The 19,274-nt window shown below is 53.1% G+C and overlaps 10 protein-coding genes across 10 annotated transcripts; 4 read left to right on the top strand and 6 right to left on the bottom strand.

Moving 5' to 3' along the window:
* Positions 1-162: 162 nt before the first annotated feature.
* On the bottom strand, positions 163-1,293 carry BBBOND_0101820 (hypothetical protein, conserved; the record flags this gene model as incomplete). Its single annotated transcript, XM_012910585.1, has 1 exon — positions 163-1,293. One exon carries the CDS (start codon positions 1,291-1,293, stop codon positions 163-165), a length of 1,131 nt encoding a protein of 376 aa, XP_012766039.1.
* Positions 1,294-1,375: 82 nt separating this feature from the next.
* On the top strand, positions 1,376-2,328 carry BBBOND_0101830 (3'-5' exonuclease domain containing protein, putative; the record flags this gene model as incomplete). The annotated part of the gene is made up of 4 exons (XM_012910586.1): positions 1,376-1,452; positions 1,526-1,683; positions 1,722-1,912; positions 1,966-2,328. The coding sequence occupies 4 exons, from the start codon at positions 1,376-1,378 to the stop codon at positions 2,326-2,328; spliced, it is 789 nt and encodes a 262-aa protein (XP_012766040.1).
* An 82-nt stretch (positions 2,329-2,410) lies between these two features.
* BBBOND_0101840 (hypothetical protein, conserved) lies at positions 2,411-3,076 on the bottom strand (the record flags this gene model as incomplete). Its single annotated transcript, XM_012910587.1, has 1 exon — positions 2,411-3,076. One exon carries the CDS (start codon positions 3,074-3,076, stop codon positions 2,411-2,413), a length of 666 nt encoding a protein of 221 aa, XP_012766041.1.
* Positions 3,077-3,671: 595 nt separating this feature from the next.
* Positions 3,672-4,763, top strand: BBBOND_0101850 (hypothetical protein, conserved; the record flags this gene model as incomplete). The annotated part of the gene is made up of 1 exon (XM_012910588.1): positions 3,672-4,763. One exon carries the CDS (start codon positions 3,672-3,674, stop codon positions 4,761-4,763), a length of 1,092 nt encoding a protein of 363 aa, XP_012766042.1.
* A 125-nt stretch (positions 4,764-4,888) lies between these two features.
* On the bottom strand, positions 4,889-5,218 carry BBBOND_0101860 (LSM domain containing protein, putative; the record flags this gene model as incomplete). Its single annotated transcript, XM_012910589.1, has 3 exons — positions 4,889-4,966; positions 5,004-5,099; positions 5,138-5,218. 3 exons carry the CDS (start codon positions 5,216-5,218, stop codon positions 4,889-4,891), a joined length of 255 nt encoding a protein of 84 aa, XP_012766043.1.
* A 345-nt stretch (positions 5,219-5,563) lies between these two features.
* On the top strand, positions 5,564-7,748 carry BBBOND_0101870 (long-chain acyl-CoA synthetase, putative; the record flags this gene model as incomplete). Its single annotated transcript, XM_012910590.1, has 4 exons — positions 5,564-5,678; positions 5,716-5,797; positions 5,836-5,962; positions 6,000-7,748. The coding sequence occupies 4 exons, from the start codon at positions 5,564-5,566 to the stop codon at positions 7,746-7,748; spliced, it is 2,073 nt and encodes a 690-aa protein (XP_012766044.1).
* A 32-nt stretch (positions 7,749-7,780) lies between these two features.
* Positions 7,781-9,885, bottom strand: BBBOND_0101880 (hypothetical protein, conserved; the record flags this gene model as incomplete). Its single annotated transcript, XM_012910591.1, has 3 exons — positions 7,781-9,313; positions 9,355-9,516; positions 9,613-9,885. 3 exons carry the CDS (start codon positions 9,883-9,885, stop codon positions 7,781-7,783), a joined length of 1,968 nt encoding a protein of 655 aa, XP_012766045.1.
* Positions 9,886-11,408: 1,523 nt separating this feature from the next.
* Positions 11,409-14,247, bottom strand: BBBOND_0101890 (hypothetical protein, conserved; the record flags this gene model as incomplete). The annotated part of the gene is made up of 2 exons (XM_012910592.1): positions 11,409-13,963; positions 14,001-14,247. 2 exons carry the CDS (start codon positions 14,245-14,247, stop codon positions 11,409-11,411), a joined length of 2,802 nt encoding a protein of 933 aa, XP_012766046.1.
* Positions 14,248-14,708: 461 nt separating this feature from the next.
* Positions 14,709-15,962, bottom strand: BBBOND_0101900 (hypothetical protein; the record flags this gene model as incomplete). The annotated part of the gene is made up of 4 exons (XM_012910593.1): positions 14,709-15,565; positions 15,604-15,651; positions 15,686-15,740; positions 15,777-15,962. 4 exons carry the CDS (start codon positions 15,960-15,962, stop codon positions 14,709-14,711), a joined length of 1,146 nt encoding a protein of 381 aa, XP_012766047.1.
* Positions 15,963-16,203: 241 nt separating this feature from the next.
* Positions 16,204-18,630, top strand: BBBOND_0101910 (hypothetical protein, conserved; the record flags this gene model as incomplete). The annotated part of the gene is made up of 7 exons (XM_012910594.1): positions 16,204-16,642; positions 16,680-16,829; positions 17,203-17,339; positions 17,377-17,704; positions 17,743-17,917; positions 18,041-18,375; positions 18,404-18,630. The coding sequence occupies 7 exons, from the start codon at positions 16,204-16,206 to the stop codon at positions 18,628-18,630; spliced, it is 1,791 nt and encodes a 596-aa protein (XP_012766048.1).
* Between the last annotated feature and the right edge of the window lie 644 nt (positions 18,631-19,274).

Genomic DNA, 19,274 nt, shown 5'->3' on the forward strand with positions numbered 1-19,274 from the left:
TTTGATTTGTGTCTTGCGGCACATTCCGTATTCCCCGGATCACAATACCGCTCCCCCGCATTTCTACTGACAAACATTTACCCGATGTAATCATAAAGTCATCACCAGATTACTCTGTATTTGTGTTGAGTGTTCGCAGCGGTGGCAATGTCTATGGCCTCCCTAAGTGGCATAAGCAATTTGGTTGCACGGCACGAACAGCTTGTACGACTTGTACTGCATTTTGAGCCGGACGTGGTCGAGGCGGGTGCGCTTTTGCTTCTCGGCGCGTGTGATCTGCCTCTTTTCGCTGACGCGGAGAAATTGGAACCCTGCCGGCGACTTGCTAATGCCGTACGAGCTGCGCACCACCAAATTCTGCTTGTAGACATACGACACATCTCTGTGGACAGCCTCCCTGCCATTGGGTAGAGCTAGGTTGCCGCAGTCGGTGATCTTCGCTCTGACGACCCCAAAGTAGGCCAGACGTTGGATGGCCTCATTGCTGTCGGTGGTGCCGGTGATAACGTCCTCCCAGTCGTCGTCATCGTCGTCCGCAGTGCTGCCGCAGCTGCTTTCATCGGCTGCCTTGGATGGGATAAGATCGGCGTAGGTATTGGTGAAGTCGTAGAACTGAGCGAGCTCCAAGAAGTCATCGTCATTGACCTTTCGGTGTTGCTTTTGATCCATGTGGTGCATAACTGCGTATATGCTCTTGAAAATACGGTGGCAGCATAAGCACGTGTACTTGTTGTAGATCTTGTCATGGAGGTAGGTGAGCAGCGAGTTAACGTCCACCAGGTGCTCCTGTTCCGGCAAGAAGAAAGAGTACGTTTTCGCCATCCACTGGAGGTTCTCCTCAACGGTTGCCGACTTTTTACCACTGAATAAGCACGTAGTTGGGCAATAGGGCACGCTGGTGACGCCGCTTTTCACCGTGCTGGCGTCGCACGTTTCCTCGCATCCCTCGGACGACTCTTGATTGCGATATTTGGCTACAGGGCTGGCGTCCTTCAATCTCCTCAGCATCTTTGCCTTGCTCTTATTCTCTAACTCGTTGTTTTTTAGCTCCATCATCTGCACCAGGCGCTCCTTCAGCTGGAGGAACTCGGCGTGGCCCATGGCGTCAATTCCGCTGTCCTTGCGCTTGACGTTGTACAGGTGCCACTCTGACTTAAAATGCGATTTTTGATCGGCGACATCCGGGAAAAAGGCGGCACATGTAACGCACTTTATTGACCGCTCTTTGGGCGCCGCTTCCGCCTTGGCGCTGCTCTTCAGGAAACACAGCCCGCCGCCTGACTTCGCTGCCATTTTGACGTGTATTTACGATGCTCAGCAATTCGTAACTTGTTTGCTGTAATGATTCTCAGCCTTCCACGTGCGACTCATCGCGATGTGCCGCTGTGGTGCGGGGGAAAGTAAAGCGGCGGCGACGCTCTATGTTACGGTGGCTGCTCACGCTGGCGCTCGGTGTGTTGCGCATCCATAGCTATCGTGTAGCTGTTGGCGTCTGCGGTCTCGTGCCTGGCGCGCTGCGCCGCAGCCTAGCGGCGTCGTGCCCAGTGGTAGACCGCGACGGTGCGCTTCACCAACCCCAGCCTTCTGAGCTCAAGCAGGCCGCGTTCAATGGCAGGATAGTTGTAGTGGACGACCGCAATGTCAGCCGATACGTGGAGCCCGCGTCGGACCTTCTGAGCTCCCGTAGGTGCCATTTACCGACGATCATCTCTTGGATACAGGCTGCGTGGGATTCGACCTGGAATACGTGCCGGACTATTACGCCTCTGCGCTGCGGGATAGGAGCGCCAGAACGCGTCCTGCGGTGATCCAGATCGCCAGCAATGACATTTGCCTGGTGTACCTTGTCTACAAGATCGGCCACTTGCCGGAGTCCATTTCGTCTGTTTTGCGGGATCCGGCGGTTCTAAAGGTGAGTAACGGGACGTCATTAATGTGCGTAGTTCGAACTTCAACCGTTCGCAGGTTTCGCACGGCGCGCCGTCTGACATGCGCCTGCTGTACCGTCATTTCGGGGTGCAAAGCCAGAACTTCGTCGACCTGCAGCAGGTGTGCCAAGAGATGAGGCTGCGCCCCTGCAGCCTCAAAAACGTAGTCGAACACGTGCTGGGTTTGCGGCTGACCAAAAAACATCAGTGCTCGAACTGGGAGGCAGCGTCTCTTTCCCAGGAGCAGATCCAGTACGCCGCAACAGATGCGTGGGTGACGCTCGAGGCGTTCTTGCGCATAAAACCGCGGTCGGTGCAGAAGCTGCTAGTGAACGACCACGGAGACGTGGAATTCGTCGATTCCAAGGCTTCTGATGGCAAAACTAGCCGGACCGCTTGAATTTGAACATTCGAATCATTTTTCGTTCATGTGCCCGGGCAAGTATGTTAAACGCCTTCCTGCGGCGAATTGTGCATGTGAGTTACAAAACTAACGTCCTTCCTTTGTGCGATGAGATATACCCCGACTTGACACGCTCCCGGATCCGCCTTATACCCGACAGTTGCGGTGTGGACCCGTGCACCATGGGTTGCCGCAGCATGTCGTAGCTCTCGACTACAAACCCCCTTCGCGTGAGCGTTATACCCATGTAATTCGATATTCCGTTTTCGCTGAGATACGCCTCCACATCTCTGCGTGTCTTGAACCTCTCGAACCCGGGGTCGTGCAGCAGGTACTGCTTCTTGCTGTGTGCGTGTTTGCGATATGCGAAGTACAGCAGTGCCGACAGAGCCCTGCACGTGCTGTCATTATCAGATATGTGCACAACTAACTGGCTATCCCGTTTGTCGGTGCTATCGTACTCAACGCTGACAGGCAATGGGTGCATGCTGTCGACCACAGTGGCCAGGTGCTCCAGGAACGCCTCTGCCTGTTCGGCTTTCGAAGGCAACTGCCACTTGGTCATGATGCAGTTGAGCGAGTTTTGCAGATGGGCCACTAGGACCTTTTCGTGGCTGAGGTGGAAAAAGATGTTGGCGTGCTGTGGGTGACAGCGTCCGCGAAGCGCTTTCGGCGATTTCGGGAGGTCGAAGTGAACGACGGTGTCCGGCGATGGAAGAGCACCCGAATCATCGTCTGAAAGCATGATCACGAAGTTGCCCTTCCTGTTGAATTATTGTGCGACAGAAAGTGCACCTCACCTGAACCGCCGCAGCATGAGTGCCTGCTCCGGCCGTTTATCCGGGAATCTCTGGATTCTGCGCATAAGTGGCAGAAAGTGCAGTGTATTCTTACGTGCTTGATGCCTGAAGCACTATCCGCGCATTCCTGTTGGAGGCGTACACGCAAACCTTTTGGCCCGCACGTTCTGCGAGTAGTTTCGCAATCGTTTGCGCCAAATCTTCCGGCTTTTCGCGGGCTGTAGCTACATGATGTGCGTAGTTGGTGCATGCTGAGGCGAAGATGTACGTCGGCAAGTACTCGTCAAGCTACCTGGATATGGCCGCTGCCATTTGGTCGCCGGTTCAACTGGGAGCCTCGATAGTGTGGTCGGCATGTGCTCGGAGTTAAAAAACCCATCCTTCGCGCGGAATCTCGGGTTGTATCGCTTCGCCAATCTAGTTGCAGACGCCACTAGGCCACACATTACGCTTCGAAGGCGGTCGCGGCGGCGGCCACGACGCTGCAGGGTCGTGCTGTGTCTACTGTGTGTGGGTGTGCGATTGCAGAGACAATGCACGATGAACGCGCAATTTCTACACACGGGCCTCGGCCTGGCTAACTATCTACAGTCCACGTTTGCTCCAAGGCTTGCAGAGAACGGCGATGTGCCCAGCGAGTTCGAGCAACCGTCGGGCCGTCCGAGTCGGCCGCCTGCGATGATACGTTCGCTCATCGACTCTGGGCGTGCGTATTTTCGCCTATCTCATCAGAATGTGCTGAACAACCTATTATGTGTGTTCGTGCCCGTCGGCAAGGTCCGCAACCTTGTGCCTGACCTTTACATCCCCGCCGTTTCGATTTCGACATTTCTGCTGCTTCGTTCGGTTTACATCTGTTCGTCCGATCCTGTGCGGTATCGTCTAAACGACGTGCTGGCTCGGTCGCTGACGAGGATCAGCTTGGTGTCGGTGCTGGAGCTTCTCGTGTTGACGGCGGTGCTTTATGCGACGAGTTCTACCCAATCACCCATGGATGCCATATACCAGATGCCAGCTTCAAATGCGAAGGTTACCGGCAGCATGTACGGTGCCGCGAAGGGAGACATCGGGAATTTCGGTTACGGAGCTTCGGAGCAGCAAGGAGCCGGCGGACGTTTCTTTGGCCAGGATGCAGGCGCCGGATTGAACACGCGGGGCCATCAAAACAACCACGGGGCGATATCGAGCCCTTTTGAAAGCAGAAATGCGCACCAATCGCAAACAATGGGTGACGGCGCGATGACTGGTCCCATGGATTCGGGACATCGTGATTCCACCGGCGGAAACGCCGCACCGGGAAGGAGCCAAGACGCCAACGGCGCCACGAAGTATTTCGGCGACCACATGAACATGCCGCTCACAGGCCGCCACACGCTCTACCTGGGCCAGAAGCTGCTCCTCATCGGCTACAAGTACGTGCTGCTGAACTGCTACATTCTCTCATTGTTGTTGGCACCGTTCCGCGGAGTGACGATAACTGTGGCACTTTACGTGAGTTTGTGCTCGCTACTGTTTGCGTTAAGGACGATGCTGTCACTGAGGGTTGTGGAAAACCGCAGGGCTTATCCGCTGCTGATCATCTTCCCGGTGCTACAGCCGCTGTTCTGCTACGTGCTGCTTCCACGCGTCTGAGCAGCACCTGGAGGCTGCAGTGGCTCCCGTCGCGGCGTACAAACAGGTCCGCGCAGGTTCTGTGGACTCCAGTCGCGCTCTGCGATATGCTTCAACGGGATACCGTACGCCGACGGGCGTGATCTTCACGCGTCACGCGCATGCGACAGCAGAATGAGCGAGTCGCCTCTGACGAACACGGTTTCGCTCTCGCGTGTGGTCACCTGCGCGCCATATGCGACAATCCGCATGATGTCGTACCTTAGTAACGCCCTTCTTGGTGGCTGCATCGACATCAACTGTGGTTATAGTCTCCTTCGCGTCAGAAAGAAGCACGTTACAGTGTTCGTCGTATGCCTGCATGGTGCGTGTGGGTGGTGATTGGGATGCCTTACGTTGAGCTTTCCGACGATCTCGCGGCCGCCCTTGCACTTGAGGTACACGTGTTCGTCCAGATTTACGCGGATGACGTCCATGGGTTCTGCATCTCCATGAATGTGTATTTCGTGCCGCGATGCGGCGGCGGGATACATAAGAGGAAACGTGATCGCCGCGCAGTGTGTCGCGGAACCTCGACAGCGTACATTCAAACGAACACCCCTTATTGAAGTGTAAACTTACGTTTCATCCCCTGTTGAACGGCCATTTTGACGGTTCGTTGATGTTGACGCGTGTTTCTGTTGCACGCGCGGAAGCGATCGCCACATGTGATAAAGTGGAGGTGGCGGGTTGTACGCACCCATGGGTGATCTTTCAGTCACACAGAATTCGCGGTCCATTTCTAATAAATGTAGTGGTCTGCATAATCTACATTCTTGAAAATGACGTCGGATCGCTACCTCGGTATGGTGGACTTCGTGTCCTTCGAGGCCGGACTTACGAAGCCGTTGCAGAATCTGCAGTATGCTCGCGTGTTGGAACAAAGTTCACAGCCAGGTATTTATGCAGTTAAAAGTGCACAGTATTCGCTCAGACGAAAGCGACGTTTACTGCGGTATTCCGAGGGGTGGTCTCAGCAGCACTGGCGCTCCCTTCCCTGAGCGTTTTCAGACCAGGTGCGTGCATGGAGCGCGATTGTAAACACTCGTCTCAGCTTCGATGTGCTTCGCGAGGCTGCCGAAGAGCATCCCGATTACGACCACCTCGGTGCCCGTGAGAAGATTGTCAATGAGAAAGGCGAGGTCACCTTCGGTGAGTACAAGTGGACGTCCCTGAGCTACGTAAGTCGCACTTCGTTTGGGTTTTAAACTCGTTTAGAGCGTTACGACGGCGATGGTCATCGGTACCGCTCTGCTGAATGAGACGGGGCTCATTGTCGACACTACGGTGAACGACAAGTTTTTGAAGAGGGCCAAGTTCCTCGGCATTTGGGCCACCAACTGCCCCTACTGGCTGTTGACTGACTACGCGTGCATTGCATATGGTTTGGTTAGTGTTCCCCTGTACGAGACGTTGGGTGACGAAGCGCTTCTGAAAATTTTTGAGGAGACGGCCTTGGAAACAATTTGCATAGACCCGCCCAAATTGGTGACTATACAGCGGCTCAGAGACAAGTTGCCGAGTTTGAAGAAGGTTATTCTCTTCGAAAAATTGAGTCCCGAGGAGGAGCGCCTCGTGAAATCCCTCCGCCTTAAAGCGTACCTGATGGACGATCTCATCGAGAAATACCGGGAAGTCCCAATGGCCCCGCCGAAGCGCAAGAGCACCCATGTGGCTACCATCATTTACACATCCGGGACTAGTGGCATTCCCAAAGGAGCGATTCACACAAACCGTTCACTCACCGCTCTGCCGCACCGCATCTTCACCAGCTGCAACCGCCTGCGCATCCTCCACGGATATACCACGATCAGCTACCTGCCCCTGTCACACGTTTACGAACGCTTCGTTGAGCACTACACACCGACCAACAGGGGCCGTATTGGTTACTTCTCGGGCAATATCCGCAACGTGCAGGACGACATGAAGGCGCTGAAGCCCGATGTGTTTGTGGGCGTGCCGCGTGTGTTCAACAAGATGCTTGACCGTATCAAGAGCACCATCGATGCTAAGCCGTCGTGGCAGAAGAGGTTGATAAACTGGGTGGTGGGCAAGAAGAAGGAAAAGATGGTCAAGCAGCCTGAGAAGCCAGGTCAATTCATTTACGACATAGTGATCAACAAGATCAGGGAGGAGTTCGGAGGCAAACTACACATCATGGTACTCGGTTCGGCTGCCATGTGCGAGGAGGACATCAAGGAGCTGCAGGGCTACCTGGCCTGCCCCATCTCCGAGGGCTGGGGCACTACTGAGGTGGGCGTTTGTTTCGTCCAGGACTTCCGCGACCCAACCAAGGGGACCATCGGAGGGCCAATTGGTGACGTGATGTTTAAGCTAAAGTCCATCCCGAGCATGGAATACAATGCTCGCGCCGACCCGCCTCGTGGCGAGCTGTTGGTAAAGGGCAGCGGTTTTATGTTGGGCTACCTGAAGAGACCCGAGGAAACTGCCGAGGCGTTGGATGAAGACGGCTGGTACCACACCGGTGACGTGGTGGAGTTGCTGCCCACCAAGGGTCTTAAGATCCTGGACCGTGCACGCAACTTCTTCAAGCTTAGCCAAGGTGAATACATCACGCCCGAGAGACTGGAGGGCCTGTACTCTACTGCCCCGTTGGTGGAGCAGGTCTTCATCTATGGTGAGTCCATTCGTGACCACATCGTGGGTATAGTTGTGGTCAATGTTGACGCCGTGAGGACGTGGGCTAAAAACAACGGCAAGCCCGAAGAAGTCATGACGTCGCTCCTCAAAGACAAAGCTCTCATTGAGGACATTCGCCAGTCTTTCGCTAAAATTGCAGAAAACCAAAAGCTTAACGGCCTCGAGAAATTAACCAAGTTCATGCTTACCGACCAGCCCTTCACCGTAGAGAACGAGATGTTGACCCCTACATTCAAGACTGTCCGCAAGAAGGTACGAAGCGCATATGAAAAGGAAATTAACGCTCTGTACGGCGATAACGCGTAACGCGCACTGATAACTCGTACGGTGCTGTAAACCTAATTAGTGTTTATTAGTTTCTGTAGTTGTTTTCTGGTGTAGAGGCACTCTGCGAGCCCTTGGAGGCCGGCCACGCCCTCGTTCGTGAGGGTGAGGCCGCGCGTGAGCCGGCGCACCAGCGGCCGGCACCGCTCGCGGAGCGATACCTCCGCGGTGCGGTGGGAGGCATCGCCGCCCGCTTCGGCGTAGGCGATGAGGTAGAGCAGGGTCGCGACGCGCTGTTTTTGCGGGTGCTGCAGCAGGTCGTGGAACTCCCGCCAGAGCTGCAGCACCGGGGACGTGGACGCCACCTGGAGAAACTGCTGCATGGTTACCGAATCCAAGGTAAAGTCGCCCTTTCTGTTTTTGAGGGTGAACATTGAGTCCGTCGTTGGCATCTCCCTCCTGTGTACGTGGTGCTGCACGAGCGCCGCCATGTGTAGGAGGTTGCCCCCGCTCATCAGAATGTCGAGTGCGGTGGCTACCAGGTTGGGTGACCTTAGGGATCGCCGTATTTGCAACGCCGGCCGATCTATGGCCACCTGAAGGTGCGCAACATCAGTTTCGTCGAGGAACACGGTGACTGGGTCATTCCTGGAAGCGGGAGTGATACCGGTTGCACGCATCCGCATATCGGCGCTTAGGGCGAAGAAGTATCGCGTTCCCATTGCGTCCAGGAAAACCATACTCGCGAGATCGCCGCCTCGCATGAAAAGTGGCTCCGTGTGGTAGCTCACTAGAGGGTGGCCGCCGCAGCGGTGCCTTTGGTGAGTGCCGTCCTCCAGATTGTAGACAACGGCCATGTTGTGCACCAGGGCTATGAGCAGCCGCGCGTCTGCGTCATTCCCGTGGAAAACGCGCACCCGCAACATTTCCGGGGGGTGTGGAAATGCTACCAAATTTCGCCACGGTCCAGCTGAGGCTTGCGGTATCCGGTCCCCGTCCAGGGGTATGCGCAGCTCGATGGTCCTGATGTGCCCATCGCCTGTACCCACGAACACGTCATACACCAGTCTGTGACGTTCAACAGCATTCACCGCGATCGCCATCGAGCACACATGCCCCGATTCCATTGTTGCGATAGCGTGGCAGCCCACTCTGCGTTTGGTCGTTTTGGAGATTGGCGTCGGAAACAGGCATTTAATATTGACCATGTCGAACCTTTTTAAATCATCGGGCTGCTGGTTGAATACGTGGGAGTCTGCGATAATGCGGACAATTTTGCTCTCAGCGGCCTCCTCCGCGTTTTCGTCCGCCGCCTCATACTGGGGGCCGCCGTCGCTGTAAACAGATCCGTTTGAACCATCATCACTGCAATCGTCAGTTTGCTCCACGGGTAGGGTAGAAATCCACAAAGCAACGAGGTGGCGTCCGATTCCCACTAATCCGGCGAACCCGTGGACTGTGTGTTGAGGTGCGAAGTGACACATGCTCACCCCGGCGTGCAACAGGGCTGAAGAGTGATGATCGTTCGCTGGCGCCTTTTTATTGTGCAACCGCGGTGCGATATTTGTCAGGTGCGATGCTACCGCTTCCGAGAGGTCGCAGATTTTCTGCGCGTGTTGGCTTCCTCCGACGGTTATGCAGAACCCACCTCGACTTCGTACATTTCCTCCGAATGAGTGCTTTTTGGTAGCCACATTTCGAAGCGTTCGTTTATGGTAACGGTGCATAGCGCCGACGTGAGCCGTCCATCCACGGGTATGGCGGCCGGGGTCCAAGCAAAGGCGACGAACCTGGTGGAGGGGTGAGATGCCTTATTCGGGTAAAATCACCTCGGAGATGGATTTAGAAGGGACATCTTAATTAATAGGGCCTGAAAACAATGTCCTGGAGTGGCAGGGTGACCAACCTGCTCCTTGCGCAGTTCTTCGGGGGTGGAGTCCATGGGTTTCAGGGCGCCCTTGGAGGCATTGCGAGTGGCCAATTTAACGTCCAATCTAGCGTCACTCGGAATCTTAGATACCACTTCCGCGTATTGCCGCCTTGTCTGTACGACATAGGCATGGTTGAAGTGCATAATGACGACCTGGTTGTCCTCGGATGCCGCTGCAATTGAACGCCTTGATATGGCATGGCACCCGGAAAGGGGGCGACCGTCGTCGATGCGGCACAGCAGCGACATCCTGGTCACTGTAGGTGACCTTTGCTCGCCTATGCGAGCGATTTGAACGCGTTTTACGGTTCTGACATGCTCAGGAAGGCCGCCCTATTGCCCGCCTTTCGCCTACCCTGTGGCACCCGAGGCTTCCACACGTGATCATGCCGGCACGGCAGCTTCAAATATCAGCACGGTCACTCGCGATTATTGCCATATTAGCCGCAAAGGCGGTGGTGAGCAGCTGAGTTTCTTACTACACATCTCCGCGACACTTTGGGTGTATGTCTGCACGGTCCCATGCTGTAGCTATACACATGCGTAAACCGCCCATCTCCGTATTATAGTTACATTTTTCACGACACTTACGGCGTACTATTGCTTGCTATAGCAACTTTGCGGCTACTTTTCCGAGAGTGGCGCATTCCTTGGATTCTGCTCGATAGGTTACAATGCAGCTCTATACATGTTCTTTTTGTGTCTTAACCGCGTCGTATTGCATGTCTCCTATGCTTATTCTCGACTCACGAGGCCTTGCGAGCTGTGGCGAACGCAATTAGGCGCGCCTCGCAGCCGCACGGTGTATCCATGCTTGGACGCCGTTTTCACCAGTATGCTACGCGACACTGCGCACCATTTACGTAGCTGCCCGCATAAGCAGCTCCGGTTGGGCGAATCCAGCACCATGTTGTAAACGCTTACTAGGCTAACTCGGCACGCTTTCCAGCACATGCACGTCAACGTCCCCGCAACGTACAATGCTAATCGCTGTTCACGGACATTGTGCAGTGATACGCCATAGTAAGACCGGAAAACTAACACTTTACGCTTGCTAAGTCACTCGTAGCTAACTCCAACATGCTGTTACGAAGCGTTTCTAGCGCCGCCGAAATGTACTATACGCATCCATTCACGCAACACGACATAGTTTTAAATAGCACTTTAGGACCACAACCTTATGTTTGTTTAGTAAGTGAAGATGACAGCCTGCACAAAAGACGCGTACGATTTTGATTCAGGACGCCGCGCAACGCATTCCTGCATCAAATTGTCGTGTTGAGGTTTGGCGCTCCTAAAGTTCCTTTAGCACATTCTGGACAATGGTACCCACCTAAATGGCAGATTCAGCGGGTTATATGTAAACATATTGCCGCAGTTCCGATAATGTAAAATCATGCTGCCACATCATATTCCGCATCCGCATTTTATCCTAGTGTAGAGCATTTGTTGGCAATTCTGCTTCATATAGGCCGTCAGTTGCAGATAGCAGCGTAGATTACTGCGGTTTCCTGCATGGATTAATTTAGGGTAGCAGAGCTCTGGTTGGCGGAAACAGCAGCTGGTTATTTGGAGTTACACCGGGGTTTTACCCACTTAACACGCCATTTAAGCACGTATAGACATTATATTTGAACTGCATTGTCGGTTTCAAAGGTGTAGTAAAGTTTCCACATTGGTTATACTGAATGAATGGGCCACTACGGGCGCATTGCTCGAATCAAAAGATTGGCACGCTCGACGAATGTAACCTCCCGTGATGTCTACTAAATTCATGGTCTTATTTCTGTCTTAACAGCCACGCCAGCGTCGCCTGCTTTGGAGGGTGTATGAGCCATAGGCGTATTTTCCGAGCTCTGACATTTAGCTTTTTTGATCGATTTGACGTTCTTCGGAGTCTGAGGTGCATCTGATTCCACAGTGTTGGCAAACTCGATAACTGTTTTACGAGGTTTGGCGAGTTTCGCAGCGTTTTGTGGGTTTGAATCCTTTGCAGTCTCGCGCGGAGTGCTATCAGGCGGTCCTTCATCGGCACGTATCCTCTTAACGTTTTTATCGCTAGCTTTGGCGCTATTCCCCTTCTTCCCTGCAGGCGCCTTCCCACTTTTACTGCCTTTCTTGGCCTCCACGAGTTGGACCTTGCCCGGAGCGGCGGCAATATCGGAGTTGTCATAGAACACAATCGGGTCCTTGTTCTCCTGTTCAAAAAGGTCGTCAAAAGTGGACGACTCGTGAATGTACATAACAACCACGCGTGAAACGTCGGCAGTGATGATCAACTTTGTACCACTCACCTCTTCCACGACTTGCGTCAACAGGTCAGCAATGCAACCATACGCCTTGTCAAAAACGTACTCCCCATGAACCTCCTCTTGAACCAGCGAACTGAAATCAGTAGCTGCAATTGAGATTGACGTGGCCAATGCGAGGTTGATCATCTGCACCCAGGTGAGGATGTCCGCAGCGATGTACTTATACAGGGTTATTAAGCTGCTCACACGCTTCCACAGTGAGCAGCGCCGCAGAATGTTCGCGAACGAGCAACAATCGACATCTACACCATCGTTAAGTTCGCCTCCTTTGCCGTTCTGCGCTATCTCAAAGCTGAGGCCTTTTGGCGGGGTAGAAGCCTGCGAGGTGTTAACGACTAGATCCGCCGACATCAATGCACCATCAACTGGGCTATGTCCACCATCGATAGCGCGTGACGGCGTCCTGGTGACGCTCACACTTTTCCCAGTGGCGTCAGATAATGTAGACCGTGGAGACACATCCGTCATACCATGATCGGCATTGACTGATTCGTTCGATTGCCGGGGCGTGGGCGTTTCATCCTTTGGTTCTACCGTATCCGTCTCTTGTGTAAGTAAATTTGTGGGACTCAACGAATTGAGATTTGCAATATCGTCAGGGCGTGAAGTGGCGTTTTTAGGGGTGCCTACCGCTTCAGTTGCAGGCGGTTGGTCTGACCTGCTGTTCACCTTCTTCGTGGAAGTGCCGTTCTTCACGGATTTCCGCTCCACCGCTTTGAAGTTATCAGACGCAGCTGTAAATGCCGCCTCGTAATCGCGCATAACTCTGCGCACGGTGTGGACGCTCTTTGAGACGTGTTTCATATTATCGGCCAGCCTCGTGAAGAACTTCACGTCCTTTCGTGCCTTCAGTGGCTCCACTTTGGAAAGCCACTTGGAATGCATGCGGTCCCGCATCTCGCTTATCATCCGCTCGTTGTGATCCAGCACCAGCTTCAACCAGGTCTCATGCATGTCGCGTCGCGACACGGCGTTGGTGACCTCCCATATGGCCGCCGCAATCCACCTCAGAATGCGGCCGTTAACACCAATGATTTTTCCAACACCTACACATTTGAGTCCCCGCCTTTCAAACTCCATCCGCTGCTCCTCTATTGGGTTTTTGTTGCTGGCATTCGTGGCATCCCCCTCTGGCTGGGCCTTCCTCTGCCGTGGCTCTTGGATTTTCGTTAAACGAGTAAAGATTGCGTTCAATAGCTCCGTTACAGCACAGCGCAGCGTTTGCGTTGTAAACTGGCCTGAGTAACCTTTGTACTTCACTTCGAATTCGTGAAATATGTGATGGAACTGCTTAGGTATGCGACCCAGGTACCTGCGCCATCCAGGTGGGTCAAAGAACAGCACCTGCTGCTTAGGTATGTCTGAGTCCACATCGTCTTCTATCTTCAGTTCAGAAGAGTATTGTGCCACAAAGTCTTCGGCAACCAGTTCGGACCCGAACGCCTCCTCTTCGTCCTCGCTCCAGACTGAAAAATCTCGCTCTTTCTGCTTCTTACGCAATATGTCGTTCTTAGACAGGCGGAGTTCGCTGAACATTGCATCGTCATCGATGAACGGGTCGTCGATGTCGTAGTGCATGTCGTCGCCGCCAACCTTGAGGTAGGAGGTGGGGTCGCCGACGATGCCCTGGATGTTCAGACGGTCGGTAATGGACTGGATGCACCTAAGGAGAGGGTCGTTCGGCCTAGTCTTCATCCACATCACGTCATCCAGTGATACCTCCGTCGTCACTTCTGCACCACTGTGGGTGTCATCTTGAGATCCCGCTTTATCAGGTTTGCTGTCGGCGTTTGCCTGAGCCGCGTTCGCAGTTGGCGCCTTTTTACGATCTCGCCCAGTTACGTCCGTCACCTGGCTGCTCTTCGCCCCGAGATAGTGCTCCTCAAGACTGAATAGCTTCTCATCACGATACGTTTTCATGCACTCCGCATAAAAGTCCAGCATCATCGGCACCTGCTGCTTGGCGCCATGGTTTTCCGCGTATACAGCCTTCAGCTTCAAATCAACAGACACGCCTATTGGGAACATAAGGAGCGCAATAGCGAGACTAACCTGGCAGGTAGCGTTTGACAGAGGGCTCTCTCAAGCTATCCTCATCCTCTTCAGACAAATCCTGCTCAGTGAGCTCCTCGTCTTCCACGGTCATGCCTAATCCGTTGCCAGCATCCTCGCTTGAATCCTGTGTGACCTTCTCTGATTGAGTAGTAGGTGTGTAATCCATAACCGAAGCGGCAAGCGCTGTAACAGCCTCCACAGGCGTCTCCGTGGGAGGCTCCACAGCGGCGGAATCGTTCACCATATGCAACACATGGGCAGTATGTAACACTGCGACGAGTTTGCGAGACTGTCTTGCTTAATCATCCGGCGGATATCGGAGCCGCTATCGCCATAATCTTGGGCATGTGTATGAAACTACGAGGGTCGATATGCAATTTACGCCGTATATTGACTCCCATGTAGTCTAGGTGGTTAGGATATTCGGCTTTCACCCGAACGACCGGGGTTCGAGTCCCCGCGTGGGAAGACTTTTTCCACATCGTGGTTACGCTTTGCTTAACTTTGATTATTCATCGGAGGTCTACAATGCCAGCAGCGACAATCATTAATAATTGCTTTAAGGTTTCTGTCGGTACGTCAGTCGCTTTGGTGTTGCTCCCCGTTGGTTACATGATGCTCCCAGCGTTTGGCGTCCCATCGCAGCTCGAGTTGCGCCTTTTTTACAGGCGATCCTGTCGTTAGGTTTATATATGTATTGCCAATTTATAATTGACGATCAGCAAGCGCTGTCATGCGATAGAATAGGATGTAGCTGTTCGAGTTGCCGCCACTCTGCTCGTCACCCAGCTCATAGCTGACGTCGGACACGCGGACGGTCGATGAGTCGTCGCAACAGTACCAGCGTCCGTCGACCTCCGTAATTGCGTTGTAATGTCCGTAGCTGGGCGAGGTGCCCACGTGGTTCACCACTGCAAACAACTCATACACAACGGTGGAGCGCTGCTTCCTGCTTTGCAACGTAACTCTGCGGTTGGAGATGACGGGGTACGGTAGCCGCTCGAACGAGTCGTACATTGCGCTGTACGACTCGTTCGGAGAGACAGCTGTGTACCTGAAGCGCTTGAGGTGGACAATGAATATCGGCGGCAGCTTCTCGAAGACCACACGCTTTGAAGCGTCCGTGTACTCCCGGCATCTGTCGCAGTAGAACTGGTTCTTCCCTGTCAGTCGTTCTGGCGCGCAATACTGCTGTATGCAGGAGGCGATGTCGCAGTTCTCGAAGATGTCCACTGATAGCGTGATAAACGGCTCCAACGTCCCGGTCACCGTCAAACAACCGTCACACGTTGTTTCCGACTTCAGTGAACCCTCCACTAGGCGGCTTAGCCAGGTGCGTTCGCTTTTTTGTTCCTTCTGGGATGTTATCTCCGGAGCACGACATTTTCCAGCGAGGTCCCTACCACTCCCCCCGTCACCGCCCCTATGACGGGAATAATCGTTACCAGCGCCGCCACTCGGTTGGTCGCCATTGTTCAGCGCCTTTATTTCGTCCATCATCGTGTTGATGAGGTACGTAAGGAACTCGTGCGCATCCTGCTGGTCTCCCAAAACGAAGTATTCTACGACAAATGAGCAAGTAAGCATGCGCCATACGCACCATTCTTCTTGCATATCTTCTGCAGAAGCTTCTTCGGCGATTGCACGCCTGAAAGTGTCTGTCACACAGCTATCGTACTTACCGTTCAATCCAGTGCAGCGCTCGTAGAGCTGCCCCAAGGCGCTGGAAATCTCCGCCTTCAAGCGTTTGGCGTATGATCACATAACACATACCTCCGATTGCGATAGCCTGACCGCCCTGTCCCGAAAGGCGTGAATCGGGTAAAGCGCCTGTAGGACGGCATTGCAGTAGCAGTTGTTGTAGGTGTTTTCAAGGCCGCTAGGGCCGATCCCTCCGGCAGTGCTATCGCGCCCGGGCATAGCCTCACCAAATCCCAAATACTGTTTGATAACGTGCATCCCGAAGTCAAATCAAAGTGCCGTTGCAATTTGTTGCGCCTTGCAGCTCCACATGAGAGCGTTGGGGCACACGCAGCTTGCATACATTATAATCTAGCTTGCATCGCGCAAGAGCATTTTTTGACACGTGTGCTGTTCCGATTATTTGACGATCGCGCCGCATTTTCCCACAGCGGTTGATCAGCGCGCGGACAACGGCCACCGATGCTCTCAACTAACTACTGACGACGCTACACGGTTAATGCGTCTGTCGCGTGTTTTTCGTCATCTGTGTGTACCAGAGGTTGCGAGGCTTCGCGCCCTGGTACGTGATGGCGGTGGCGACGCGCAGACCTTGTATGCGTTGTTCCAGAAGCACAATGAGCAACTGTCGCCGACCGAAAACCTGCTAGCCGCAGTACACATTGAGAAGCTATCTGCTGGGCAAGACGGCAGCGAGGAAGTAGCTTCCCGGATGGCCAATGTGCGGGCAACGGCTTTGGCCAACATACGTGGAAAGTTGTATGCTTTCACCGACCCCGGAGACCTGTGCAACCTGATTCGAGCGGCTTTGGCGCATGGTGTGGCCTCCAGGGGGCTTATATATGATTTTTACGGGCGGCTTGAGAGGCTGCTACCGCATGTACGCGGGGAGGCACTCACCCAGGCCTGCCATACGCTAGTGGAACTGCACAAGGCCGGTACGTGTAGCGCATGTCACGGCATCACCGACAGCAGGACACCGAGTAGTGCCTATTTGCTCCAAAATATTCGCGTATATTGCAGCCCGCGGCTCCGAGAGCGAATTGACCCTCCCCAACAGTGTAGCGCTTGTGCACTGCATGGCAGAGACCGACATGCGTCACGAGGCGCTCGGTTCCCGTGTTGGTAGGTAGAGATTCGGCGTGTTGCACGACTTCTGTCCATTTGGATTATTGCCGCTTGCATGGTGCTACGTAGTGACTGGGTGTCCAAATGCGAGGCTGCCTGCCCACTAATACGCAAATACCGACTGTTTTGGCGCTTGTTCACGTCCTTACAGTAACGTGGGCCTGTGGATGTGTTCCTTATATTTCGAACGCTTCACCTCGAGCGTCTTGATGTTGGCAATGATGCGTTCCAGGCGTTTGTGGGAACGCTGGCTTACACGTGGTGGTTGTGACTTATGCTAAACTCAAATAGAGAATTGCAACTCTATGCGATGCACGCGCTGCTTTGCTTTTTTTAATCGTATGAGAAGACGTATATCACCGCTGTATAGGCAGAAGTCTTCGGCTATTGCTGACCCGGGGTGGGAAAATCACTACGGAAGAGGCGTCCGCTCTCCTTCAAGCCTATAAGGAAGATATGTTCGACAGTGTGTTCATACGCCGTAGGTTGATGGAGGCCGCACTCACGGTGCGTGTAACACTTGCATATTTCATACCTTATGCAGGGAGATGCTATACCTATGCAAGTGCTCGTCAACTGCTTGTCCACGGGCGTGTTTTCTTCCAGCAATGCCAACCGGATAGATGACCTTGTACTAACTGGTTTGTCTACCTGCGATGTGAAGACAATAATACGACTACTGCTTGGATATGGGAACCTCAGGTACAGGCCGGCAAAGGTTATATCCGAGCTCACACGCACACTGGAATCGGTAATGTTTAACTTGGACTCTTTCGATGACGTGGCGCGTTGCATTCACAGCCTATTCTTACTGGACGAACATAATCCGGTCGTCATGGAGTTTGCGACCAACTTCATCAAGGGATTAGATGGTGGGTACGCTTTACCGTCACAATAAACTCCGATGCAGTTCCGTTGGGAGTGGAAAATATAGAATGCATATGTGATGCTCTTTTGGCATTCTGTCACTTTAATATGAATGATCCGGAAGTGTATCAGAGGCTTTTAAGAGAGGTAATGCGATTAGATTGCTCCATACCCTCAGCTTGTCTTGTTCGGCTGCAGTTGGTCGCCCTGTACATATGGTACGTCTACATGCGATGATGGCCGTCGAACTAATGACTCTTTTGATGTTGATTTGAAACAATTGCTCCAATAATTGGTGCGAACTTTCGCGACGGCATTACTTTTAAGTGACACTGCAATAGGAAACTGACGCCCCAGATTTTTGACTCATTGGGCGAGACGTCCCAGCAATATCTGCTGGAGGTTGCCCACAGAGTAACTATGGAACCAGAAACAGTGCGGAAGTGTGACCTACAGGAATCCGTGGGGAAGACGGCAACTTTCGTATCGCATGTTCTGTACAAGCAGGTAGAGTTTGATTACATACAGCCATCAAAAAGACGCAGGTTCAGGTTGGTCCGTATCTCGTCGATTTCGTGCGCGCGATCGGTCAAGAGGAACTGGCGGAGGCCAGGCAACGGGATCCCCGAAGACTGCGCACACGTGGACCAGGGGAAGAACGCTTGCTTGGTAGGCTGTTGAGCAACCTACTGACCACCGCGCAGGCAACTACTTGAGACCATTAGCGAGCATTATACTTGCCGACGATATCGTACAATTTTACAGACACAGTCGCGAACGCACTGCAAAGTCTCAGATACAGCTGGGTCTGCTGCAGCGGCTCGGGTTCAGGTGCATTTGCGTACCTTACTGGAAATGGGAAGAACTTGGCGGTTGGCATCAAAAGCGGGAATATTTATCAGAGCTGTTTGTTGAGCATAAGTCAACATAATTCCTCTGTAATTACCTTTGCCTGACTTTGATATGCGGCGTTCCTTAAAATGACATCGGGCCAATTTTTGCTTTTTTCTCATGTGTATTATGTCCAAAAGAAGTTATCGTATTAATTGGCGTGAATAGCAATAGCGCAGAAGTATTATGTTACTTTCTTGTCTTATCCTATATTGTGCTGTGTGTCTACGTGCCTAGGGCCGCTTTTCGGTTTTGCGGAGTTACCGCCTCACGCTGATATTGGTTTCAGGTTCCACGCCGTTCCGTTGCCGAACTCATTCGCCATCACTGCTATTGCCCACTCGACCTGCCGTTTAGCACCATACCACATGTGATGGCAAGCGGGCGATACAGAGCTCAAAAACGCAAACTTCACATCGATACGCGGTAACACCATCACTGCATGTTCTGCACCAAATGTCAGGATGTTGATTCATGAAAGTTACTAAGACCAAATATTAAGCTGTCAAGTGATGATACAACTATTTGTTAATGCGCCTTGAAGTGAAAAGGCGTTTCGCATTCACGTGACGTGTATCACGGCACAATTTGCAAAGCGTTATGGATACATCGTTCGCCCAAGGTGATGTGGAGGAGTGCTCAGCTTTGTTGTTGAACTGTCGGTTGCCACATGGAGTCGGGTGC

Source organism: Babesia bigemina, assembly GCF_000981445.1.
Source record: "Babesia bigemina genome assembly Bbig001, chromosome : I".
Taxonomy (NCBI): domain Eukaryota; phylum Apicomplexa; class Aconoidasida; order Piroplasmida; family Babesiidae; genus Babesia; species Babesia bigemina.